We start from the raw sequence: 12,094 nt of genomic DNA, 5'->3' as shown, positions 1-12,094 counted from the left end.
GAGTCAGGATTGCTTGTATCCTGAGTAATGTTGACACGTGTGTTGTTGAAATCCGACCATTGTGACACATGTTGGTTGGACATTGACCCAGGGTCATTTCAGTCATATCACGTCGGTATGCCTCTTGGCTATAAATAGTCCACCCCCTCCACCATAAGTTGGTGGCTGCTCAGAGTTACATATGATTGTTGTCGTTTTGGATCATCCCACCTCTAAGACAATGATAGAGAGTTGTCCTGTGAGGATAAACCCAAACACCTAGAGCCAGAGTGTTTGAGCATCACCGAAGTCATTTTGTTCTGAGCAAACTGAAGACTTATTACACTTGAAGATTGTGATCTTCCAAACGATAAGGTGTCATGGTCTAGAGCATCCAAGAGTCATTGTGGATTGTCGAGTGACCAAGTTTGTATAGGTTTTGGAAGTCTACCCTGAAGACTTACCAGAGTGACTAGGCGAGGTCTAAGTGGCCTTGGCTCAAGGGGAACAAGTTGAAGACAAGGTCTTCACAGTTAAATCGCAGCCTCCCCAACGAGACGTACAATTGTCACAGCAACTGGAACTGGTACAACAAACCATGTGTCTTCGTCAAGCAGCTCGTTATATCTTTCCACTCCTTTGCATATTGTTCTGTAATGTGCAGCGACTGCTTGTTTGTTCTTGTGTGAAGACATTCATCTGAATTACATCTGTCTTCGTACTACTCTAGTTTATCTTCGATACACTTCTGTTTGCATGATGATTATGCCATACTTGCCTGAATGTCTTCATCTCACTTCATGCATTGCTTAAATATTTAACTGTTATCCCTAACCGGTCCTGAATCGTTTCCGCTCACTTCGAAGACATTTACTGTTTCGAAGATTTTCATAAAAAGCGCATATTCACCCCCTCCCCCCTCCTAGTCGATAACTAGAAATTTCAAAGGGTAGGAGCTAAGTGATGTGATGGATACCCTTAGTGTCATCTTTATGTTGAGGAGAGAAGGAATAAGGAACATGAGGCCAAGCTTGCCCTTGCATAACCAAGAGGCGAGCTTTGTCAACTAGAAATAAAGAAGGAGCGTAGCAAAAATAAGATTAGATCTATAGAAACAAATGGAAAGATAGAGAGAAGAATCAAATAGAATAGAAGAAGCTAAATTTATGATATATCAGCAAGAGGAGGAAGAAAGGTTGATAGGATTCAACCATTATGTGCAAATGAAGGAGCAAGCCAAACAACACGCATGGGAGGAGTAAGAAAAAGAGCATATGAGAGGCACGATAGACAACGAGAATGGGAAGAGAAAAAGAAGCAAGTTGACGAACTGGACATGCAGCAAGTTGAGGAACTACATCATAGACCAGCCCGGGAACTGAAGAATAGGCAAGCTGATGAATTGAGGAAGAAACATTCCATGGATGAAAAATAAAAACTAGAGGCAGAGCAAATTCTAAAGAAACACAATGAGTAACAGGTGCCAATAGGGGACATGCTAGAGAGTGAGAGCTCATCCAGGCATCAACCCAACATGGCACAAAAACGATATTCGAGTGATCACATGAGGGCTTTTAAGAAAAAACAGACAATTCATGTTTTATATTTCGAGATAGTTGACTGCCTAGTCTTGTTGTCTTCCGATGATACAATGGTGTATTTTGTGAATAAGTGTAGATCATGCTAGAGTGATCTTTTATATGATCATGAATACTGAGTGATCATAGAAAGTGTGTGATCAAGTTATGTTAATGACCATGTAGTACAACTTTGTTGTTGTTGATGTATGATCAAAACGTATTATGTTTGATCTTCTTGTTGTATAACAGAAGCATGCTTAATATTGTTGTATGACTAGATTAGTTTGAGATTGTTCCCCGATGTCATTGATGTTGATGAGCTCGCCGTCGAGCTATAGCTGAGGACCCTGTTAATGGCCTCTGACTCACACACCTCGTCGGGTAGTCCTTCGAAGCTCACCTTTGTCTCCTAGTCCGGCACGCGATCCACGAGCAGTGCATTGCACTTGCATCGATGACTCCATGACACGTGTGCGCAACATGTCATCGATGAAGATGAGCCACAGATCATGCGAAGGCCTGATGAGTAATTTCCTCTCCAGGACGTCAAGTAGGGCGGCGATCGTCAGCTCATCTATGTGGTCTGCAATGACGGTTGTCAGCAGCACACAATTGTTGTAATTCGCTTCCAACGAATGCATATCCAGCATGCGCGCGCAAGTAGCACATGACCAAGCTCCGGACATAGGATGTACTCCTCTTTCCTGCACACCCACCAGCACACCCACCAATGTGAGCTGGCACAATATGGTCCACCAACTTGCACAGGCTTGCGGCCGCAATCAGGGTAGTACGAGCGCTTCATGGCTGCTGTCTCACCATCTATGAATTTTGGCCTCTCAGCTCAACGAACCTTGGTTGGGGATTTGGACGATAATTTTGCTGCCTCGAAACAATTCAGCCACCTTAAGGCATCTCCAACGCTGACCCATAAACGGACACATTATTTGTCTACAGTCCAGACACAAATACGGAAGCCATCCATCCAACATGATCACTAATACTTTCTGCCAAGCCCACGTTGAAAAAAAACAGAGCCAAATAGCCTTTGGCCAACACATGCATGTGTTAATCCATTCACTTGGGAAAAAGGTGAAAAAAATCCATCCAAACATTACATTATACGTATGGCAAACAATGATCGTGGATTTAGATTTAATGGGAACTAGCATCCTATGATCGTGGATTTAGATTTAATGGGAACTAGCATTCTAATTACAAGTGCGTCCGCCAAATTAAACACTAGTGAACCATCCGTAAAAAAATCCATCCAAACATTACATTGTACGTATGGCAAACAATGATCGTGGATTTAGATTTAATGGGAACTAGCATCCTATGATCGTGGATTTAGATTTAATGGGAACTAGCATTCTAATTACAAGTGCGTCCGCCAAATTAAACACTAGTGAACCATCCGTAAAAAAATCCATCCAAACATTACATTGTACGTATGGCAAACAATGATCATGGATTTAGATTTAATGGGAACTAGCATCCTATGATCGTGGATTTAGATTTAATGGGAACTAGCATTCTAATTACAAGTGCGTCCGCCAAATTAAACACTAGTGAACCATCCGTTTCTAAACATTTGTTGTTGAGAAAAACTAAACTAGTTCTCTCCAAAAACAAGTATTATGATACAGAGCACCGTCACTAATGCCTTCCGCCATCTTCCTTTTGATTGGGCTAGCGGTTCAGATGATTGAGGGTTCATTTTACTTCATATGTAAAAGACTACAGTATATATATTTAGGAACGGAGAGAGTATTTTCATATAACCATACTTGTTATGTATTTTCATATTCGAGGATTCTGGTACGGGCGTACGGCTGTGATACACACGAGGAAGTTGGACTACAATTCTTTCCACACAGCTAAGCAGTTCCTGGGCAACGTTGCCTATATTCAAAACCAAGTAGACTCATGGAAAGAACAAAATTAGGATTTTCCCAGCCATGCAGCGAATGACTACAGGCTGGTACCGGTACAAAGAATTTCAGACAGCCAAACGGAGATCAAGAAAATCACATGCAACCCCAGCACATTACTAAAAAAACAATAAATTGGACAATTCACAAGATCAGGATGAAGCTATAAGGATCCAGCGTCTCTTTATTCCCATTTACTTAGCAAAACAGTGAAGTACCCAGTTATATCATGACCCCATCATCAAACCAACCCCCTCCTGCTGTATATGTTAATTAATAGATTAAGAATTGCTAACGGTACAAAAATCATTACTAACTAGTGCAGCCGCAAGGAATCGAGCGCTTCTGAGGATCTACTATATATTGTTCAAATGTCCTTTCCTAGCTCAACCTTCTTCACCAACCTTAGCGTGTTGTGCAAGATGGAGTCAAGTATTCCGGCCACCTAGAATTCACAGGTTCAAACATCAGCCATGTATACTCGATGCTCTCGGAAATATCAAAATATGAAAAAAGGAGATGTTCCCACCGTGAAAACTCCACCAATAATAGCACAGACATTTGTGATGAAGTGGGAGAATGATTTGGGAAGTTCAGTCACCAGGACCTGATGATAAATGAGAATCAGTTTAGATGGACTATGCCAGTGAACAGGGTAAAAAGTGGAGTATATAAAATACCAAGATACCTACCTGCATGGGAGAAGGCTCAAAATGGAATTTCACAACAGGAACATAGAAGCTGTGCACCAAGCTACTGTGTGCTGTGTATTCATATTCTTCAAGCACTTTCAACTCCTTTGAGTATCTCAGCGTAACCAGCTCGGTCTTTACAATTTGAAGGTAATGCTCAATCTAGAATGACATAATTTAAACAAATGCCATGTTATTTCCTAATAAACAATGGAAAGAAAGCTTAGATGCATTGCAAACTTCAAAAGAGAAGCAGGCAAATTGTAGGGACTTACAGTAACGTTTGCATTGACATCACCATGCTTAACGACGTAAGACTGACCAGCTAATCTATCATGGTGTCCGCCAACATAGGGAAATAGTCTTTTCAGTTCATTAAACATCTTTGATGAGAGCCTTTTGCCAAATGAGAACGTTGTGACGTAGTGGGAAACATTTATCTGAGATGGATCAAATGAGTGTGAACCAGATCGAGCCGATATTACAACACTGCCAGGAACCTGGTGAAGAGAAGATAGTAATCAAACACCCCCATAAAGGAATCCCTTCTCCATGCGGCAACCATTAATACTACAGACGCTTACCTCGCCAACACGACAAAAGCTAGCACTATGAATGTTAGCTCAGAAGTTTATTTACCTTTTTAACCCGCACAAAACCTTCTATTCTGCAGCCGCCGGTCATTGGAGCAGGACGCTTTGCAGGATCAACAGTCTTGTTGGATTTGTCTTCCAAAGCAAGCACATGGGCCTCTTTTGGAATATTTGCAACATATGTTTCCATAGCCTAAGATTGAAAACTTATATCAAGAACCCAGTACAGAACAGCCTATAAAACCAATAGCATATATTAAGAAGTAAAGAATTAGCCTTTAGTTCTCCCTCAAGTTCATTATGATTTCTCAGCTAGGCTAAAGTTTAGGATATTGTGTGGTAGTAAAGATAACCCATGCGATACTATTATACTGACATAAGAAGAAGAAAATTGGAAACCATGTGATTCATAACATACCGCGACTAAACTTTCAGTATCACGTTCCCCATAGTACGAGTCATGCTCATGGTGACCCTGATTCTCCCTGTACAGGAATTGATTTTGTTGTTTACTGATCTTGGGCGCAAAATTAATGGGAAGTATTGACAAAATGAGGTTTACAGTTTCAGTATGATATAATGCAAGGTTTACTGTGCTTACTTCATATCACTCCCTTTATGGAAAATGCGAATTGACGGGTAACCTTGTATATGGTGCCTGCAGTTGATCAAATGAAGAGATGAAAATATATAATATCAACATTTTGACTCAGAAGCATACGAATGCCTACGTCAAACTAGGAGGCAGGTGGGGTTGGGGAAGGGAGGGGAGTGGGGGGCAGGAGGATTTCGCTCAATATGCAGAACTTCAATATATTAAGTTGCTTTAGTGCCGCCAAAAAGAAAGCCAATGGGCATGAAAATGGACAATTCCAGCACCGTTTATTCAATATGGAAGATAGGGAAATGGTTCAAACTCAGTCTTAGTGAAATAGTTCCAGAAGGAAGGAATAACACCCGCAAGAGCAGCATGCAAGGACACACTAGTAAATCATGAAAGATGGTGGGGCCATCATACAACTTCAACAGATATTTACAACAAAATTAATCAATTCTCATGGTAGAAGACAAACAAGGATTTTTGGGTTCCAATGTAGGTGACGTCACTCTATTAATACAGAAATCGTAAGGTTAAAATAAGAAGAAAGTTCATTTTTTGACGAAAGAGAAAGCGCTTTCAATTAAAAGTATATCATAATCAACCCCCCTTATTCGTTTATCGATCTCCAATTTGATGATTAATTAGTACACCCACCTCTTACACAGTTCAACTTCCTCAGTGCAGTCAACTTTGCCGAGAAGAATTCTGCCATCCATTTCAGGATCATATCTGAATATAACAAAAAAATCAGGATGGCAATCAAAAGCATAAAATCATGAATCTCAAAGCCAACTTAGGGGCAAAAAAGAGGAAAAGCATATACCTCTCCCTTATTATTTGAGCGGCCTTTTCCCATGAAGGTTTCTGAAGGAATATCGATTGATCAGGGCCAATTTTACTTCGCCATATACACTAAGTAAAAGGGAAACAAAGAAAATAAATCTAACCAGACGATTGCTCCAGTAACACCAGGGGGCATAAAAGTTGACAACCAAAACAGGATACCTGGAAAGGAATATAATCTATGATATATATCAACCTCAACAATAAGGGGACTCCAGAAAGAATACGACAGAGCTGAATGCTAAATAAAAATCAAGAACAGAATATGATTGCCATACAACACTGAACCTGGCCAAAGTAATTAGAGCTTATAGCCTATAGAGATACAAGGAGTATATAAAAAAAAGGGCAGCCCGGTGCACGTAGCTCCCGCTTGCGCAGGGTCCGGGGAAGGGTCCGACGATTTGGGTCTATAGTACGCAGCCGTTCCCTGCATTTCTGCAAGAGGCTGTCTCCAGGACTCGAACCCGTGACCTCATGGTCACAAGGCAACAGCTTTACCGCTGTGCCAAGGCTCCCCTTCACAAGGAGTATAAATTAAATAATTAAATATCCACATGAATGTCTAGCAATTAGATGCTGGTCAGTAAAATATCTTTGGCAATCCATTTCACTATTCAACAAGATACTTGAATACTTACTGGTGGGAATAGCTATCAAAATTGCGAGAGGACAAGGCAACTGAACCATCACCATGGTATTCTTCAACATCATCTCCATGTTTGTTGACAGTGGGTATAGGTCCAGCGTGGAACTCAGATCCAGTAGGTACTAAATTCCGATCAATTGAAAACTTGCGAACAGTTTTCGTTATGTTTAGTCTGTTCTGCATATGTTTTGAACAGGAAACTAAGGTTAAACTAGTATAAAAGAAAAAAAAAATGAGTGCTATGAAAAGCAAGGAAAAAAAAACAGGAAATGATTCCATATGTACAAAGTTCACATAGGTCCCCTACTTTTTGGCACAAAATCAACTTCAAAAAATGGAGGCACTCGCCCATTTCATGATTTTATGGTTGGTGTAAAAAATATGTGTAGCTTACACATGTATGAGTCCAAGGACTAGTCAAGACTAGTCTGTAGACTAGTCTATGAGTCTCAACTCCAGGGCCGACTACACTTCAGTGTCGACTAGTCTATGAGTCGCAACTTCAGTGTTGACTAGTGTCGATTACTCACGCTTAGTCTATGAGTCTCAACCTGGGAATGACTCATCGACTTGTAAACCTTGAGCTTACATTTAAGGGAAATACCCATTCTGGTCCCTCAACTCTCTTCTGCAGGGAGAGTAATTTTTGTGTTCTTCCGTTTGGTGCTTTAGTGACGGGTGCAATGGAAGCAGCCGGGTTAGCAGCTTGGGGCCAGCTATGACGAGGTCTGGTTGGAGAGAGAGGGGGGGGGGGGGGAGGGGGAGAGATATGATGATTGTAGGAGGAAGCCAAAAAAGATAATATAATTTAGGTTTCTCTGATTTATGTCTAGGCAAGTGTTTGGTTCACATGTGAGACCTTCTATCGTCTTGGGAGCTTTTGTAACTGACCGGTGGCAAATCGGCATACTTAGCTGCTACATAGGCCACTGTTGCAAGAGGGTTAATTGCGATGATTTTCATAACCAGGAGTTTTAAAGTACACCGCGTGAAGATGATATTTTCCAACACATAAATAGTGTAAAATGATTCTCACATGTAACGTAATATGGTACTCAACAAAAATATTACGGAAAGCATAAGACCCGATTCTGTTTCCACGTTTTAGGTTATTCATACAAAATGGAAGATGCATTATATATGATGTCGCATTTTTTAAACTAGAAGAGAACATATAAAGTATCATAGGAAGAGATCGAATCTTACTGTTCCCAGCACATCACTGACATCAACTGATGCAAATTCACATGAAAGCGCAGGAAAGCTGCAAAATGCAGAAGCCACATAGTGAACAATCAAGAGAATAATAATGTTTGCTGCTTATCATTAACAAAGTCATCCCATCAAAAACAAAAAATATTAATCTGAACTCCAAACAAACGGCTAGGCTAGTGTATAGCTCTTACTGCGAATTATGGTGTGGAAACGAACAAACGAATATCTATCTAGTGCTTGAAATTTTTCCAAAAACATGGAGCACCAGTTCCAATAACAGACCTCAGATGCATAAGGAGACTAGGAGGAAAAAAGATAATAATGGATGCCATAAACCTATTATGCTAGGAACAAAACAAAAATGGTTGGATTTGGAAAACTAGCTGATGGCAAGATTATTAACCTAAGTACACATCAGATGCTTCTTGACAGAATTCAGAGAAGAGTAAAAACATCAAGAAACACACAATGACATGTCTTGTGCTGCATATATAAACTGCGCACTGGTAACAGCTAAATAACAATAGCAAGTCATTAGTTTTAGAAGAGTAGACATGCATTAGGTGGAAGACAATTTCCATGAAGTTTCGGCAAAACAAAGAGCAACAGATAGCAAAATTATTGATGAAACATAAAGACTCAGGTTTAAACTATGTATTCAATAATGCTCATGAAATGCTACCAAATTCACCTCAAGTTAAAATCTATCCTTAGGAACTCCCCATCTGAACTCCTGTCAACAATTACAGATGTGGTGGTATTGACTGCTAAGTAACTACTCAACTCCTGCAACAACAATTTAACAGCTTCAGATGAAAGTAACTTTATCATATATTGCAATACAAATTTAAAGATCAAGAATACGAGATCATGTAAACATTATTCAAAATTGCTAGCAAGTGCAGGAATTGCAATGCTTAGCCAATGAGGACCCAAGCAATACATTGGTTCCAGAGAAACTAGTAGACCATGTGATGTCATCACACTGCCAGTTTCAATTCACGCAAAACAATTGACAATTCAGTGAACAAATAGTCTCAAGTCCTCATGATCATAGTTGCTTCCATAATCTAGTCCATGTTGATGCTCTAATGATCAATTTGAAAAGTTCATTTTAAAGGGTTATTTCGGACTACATAACGTGAAATGGTGTAGCAATTAAGTACTACAGCAAACCAAATAGTAGCAGACCGATTATTCACATAAACTAAGGGCAATGCTCTTTTCCTTATGGTTGTGTTCTTAAGTGTAATCTGCAAAGCAAATCGAACATGACAACAGCCATGTTACTTATTTTTGTGCTACATAGACTGGAACCAACTAAGGTAGATAATGTAACCTGACAATGAGTACAGTATAGTTGATAACAGAACAGAAACTGAGTACTGACCATTCCAAACAAAAACACCATTGCTAGTGCTGCAAATATGGATAATCCAGCGCCAGATAGTGATGCCTCCGTCAAATCCCTAGGAATTTTCCTGCAGACAGCCAACACACACCAAAAAGAATATCTCAATACGTTACCACTTCAGTAGAAACTCAGAAACAGCACCTGGACAATGCCAGCAAAAAGGTCACACGCCCCCCACCGACCACCATTACACCATACTGTAAATTTTGCATCTTCGGTACTACGAAGTTCGTAAATAAATCATCTACGGTACAATTCTCCAGAAACAGACCGAGTTAATCACTCCGTTCTACGAAAAGACAAGTAAATCATTACTGCCGAGTATCCGCACTCGAACTAAAAACATCAATTCGTAGTCAATCCCCCAATACAGATAGTAATCCGACGGAACCAAACCCCGCATTCACCGAATCCCGCCGCTAATCTGGAGATCAGAAGGGAGGCGAATGGTACCTGTAGAAGTCGACGGACTTCAGCTTGCTCGAGGAGATCATGGCTGCCGATGATGACGGCGTGGCAGCGCGCCGGGGGGTCGGATCTGCCGGTGCGGAGAGATCTGGAGGGAGGGGGAGGAAAGAGGTGAGATTTATGTGGGGAGGTCTCTTCTTTTCGTCGTGTAGAAAGGTGTGCCCGCGGATCTCACCGCCTCCTACCTCCCGGAGTCCAGAGTACGGCTGCCTTTGCCTTCGATGTTAATTGCGTCCAGCCACGGATACGTAGTATCCATCTACCTATTGCTTTCCTTTTATGTATGCCGTGTCAACTTAGAAAATTAATTCGTGTCGAAAAAATCTTAGAAAATTAATATCGCCCTATCCTGATCTCAAAAAATAAATGCCCTGTATCCTGGAAAGTTAATTGGTCCTACTCCCTTCCCTTCGTTTCAGTTTATAAGTCCGACACGTGTATCTAGGTCGTTAATTTAACCAACTTAATAAGAGTCATATATTACAAAAAATATATCATTAGAAACTTTAGATGTTATATTTTATAAGGATATAATTTTTATGTTAAACAATATATTTTATATAAGTCAAATTGACGACCTAGGTACACGTGCGTGCCTTATAAACTGTGATGGAGGTAGTAGTATTTACAGCGCTGAGTAAATGTAATGCTAACCATAGTGTATATTGCATATATGTTCTCCTATAAAACCCAATAAAACAATTAAATTTAAAAGTACTCCTGGGCAATAATGTATGCATAAAAAATTAAGTTTATAATTTAAAAATTCAAATCAATACGGTAGTTGATGTTTAACCTAAGACATGTCTAAAAGTTGGCATTACTCCTATGAAGTATGCTCGAGTATACACCTGGCCAAATGGGCCGGCCCGACACGGCAAGGCATGGCCCGACTGTAAACGGGCCAGGCACGGTACGGCTTGTCCAAACATGAATATTAACCGGGTCGGCACACGTGCGCAGCTTCCACCCCCACGCATGACACGGAAGCTATACGGACCAGTCCCTCGGCATGCCAGGGCCGATTTTAGATTTTTTTTGGCCTGTTGGGCTATTATATATATATATATATATATATATATATATATATATATATATATATATATATATATATATAAGTAAATGGGTCATGTCGTGCCGGTCCACGTGTCCAGCCTTCAAGCCCACGCATGGCCTGAGACGGGTTGCATGCCCGGCACGGTCCATTTAGGTCATGTTGTGCCTGGCCATGGCGGGTCGTGTCGGCGTGCTCGCGGGTGGGCGTTTAGCCCGGCCCATTTGGCCAACTATACCTAAGGGCATCCACGCGTGCCTCATGCTGATTCCTGTCGGGCGACTTTACCCCTCTTCGATCGGGTTGGGTTGTTCCTTACCGTGCCAACGGCCTTGGGGTCCATGACCTGTTGGTTGGGGGCGCGTTCGGGGTCACCTTTTCTGTAGTGTTTTTTGTTACACATATGCGTGTTGTCTCCTGTGTTGGTTAGAGTTGTCATTGTCGTGGCTTATATTCGGTTATTAGTCTGCGTTGGATCTGTTTATGGCGGGTACCTCTTATTCGGTTGTTGTCTGATCTGCTACCCGCAAATTGAGAGGTAAAAACTCTATTAGGGCAAGGATTTGAAAAAAATAAATACCTATTGATTTATAAATTGGAAAATTCTGCACCAATACGCATACCCGCGTACTCGCATACCTTTGTACCAATTCATTCCTACTGGTAGGTATGTCATTCACTAAAAGGGAATAAGACCTAGCTGTTTTACCCTAGTCTAACTCAACTGCCAACCTCGGCCCCAAATCCCCTCCCCTTATCTCATCATGTGTTGCCATACCACACAAGCCTTGCCTCCCCCATCTCACTCTCACTTCAACCCTAGTTGGGAAGCACCACACGCTACCCCCGCGAGCAGTCGCCACTACCTACGTGAAGTGACGCAATGGGTCATTTCCCTCATCTCCTCGTCTCCTCCTTGCACCTATGTTTCCTCTTGTGACCAGGTCCTCTCCTCCGACAACTCTCTGCTTGTCGCCTCGTCTCCTCCACGCGATCACCACGAGATGGTCGTAGCACCTTCTCTGTCACGCCTCTACATGCCTCGAGTTGACAAGCACATGGAGAGCGACCA

General features: G+C 41.3%; 1 protein-coding gene across 2 annotated transcripts; it reads right to left on the bottom strand.

The window, feature by feature from the left end:
• Positions 1–3,651: 3,651 nt before the first annotated feature.
• On the bottom strand, positions 3,652–10,228 carry LOC123425875 (protein disulfide isomerase-like 5-4). Of its 2 annotated transcripts, none has more exons than XM_045109623.1 (16): positions 10,154–10,228; positions 9,954–10,056; positions 9,477–9,567; positions 8,778–8,872; positions 8,078–8,135; positions 6,864–7,048; positions 6,327–6,384; positions 6,203–6,243; positions 6,034–6,108; positions 5,380–5,436; positions 5,197–5,263; positions 4,825–4,971; positions 4,461–4,685; positions 4,186–4,347; positions 4,023–4,100; positions 3,652–3,938 (listed from the first exon to the last, which is right to left on the bottom strand). In XM_045109623.1, exons 2-16 carry the CDS (start codon positions 9,992–9,994, stop codon positions 3,861–3,863), a joined length of 1,458 nt encoding a protein of 485 aa, XP_044965558.1. In that variant the 5' UTR covers positions 9,995–10,056; positions 10,154–10,228; the 3' UTR covers positions 3,652–3,860. The 2 variants fall into 2 exon arrangements, with proteins under 2 accessions (XP_044965558.1, XP_044965557.1); XM_045109622.1 differs by having other exon boundaries at positions 10,144–10,217.
• Between the last annotated feature and the right edge of the window lie 1,866 nt (positions 10,229–12,094).

This window comes from Hordeum vulgare, chromosome 2H (genome assembly GCF_904849725.1).
Source record: "Hordeum vulgare subsp. vulgare chromosome 2H, MorexV3_pseudomolecules_assembly, whole genome shotgun sequence".
Lineage (NCBI taxonomy): Eukaryota > Viridiplantae > Streptophyta > Magnoliopsida > Poales > Poaceae > Hordeum > Hordeum vulgare.
The sequence above is the reverse complement of the archived record's forward strand: the minus strand, read 5'-3'. Positions and strand labels throughout refer to the sequence as shown.

Bases quoted from the DNA above. Each gene is read 5' to 3' on its own strand.
- LOC123425875 (XM_045109623.1), bottom strand. From the start codon at position 9,994: ATGATCTCCTCGAGCAAGCTGAAGTCCGTCGACTTCTACAG. The intron at 5,264-5,379 runs GTAAGCACAGTA...ATTCCTGTACAG, and splicing joins CATAAAGGGAGTGATATGAA to GGAGAATCAGGGTCACCATG. The intron at 4,972-5,196 runs GTATGTTATGAA...TTTCAATCTTAG, and splicing joins ATACTGAAAGTTTAGTCGCG to GCTATGGAAACATATGTTGC.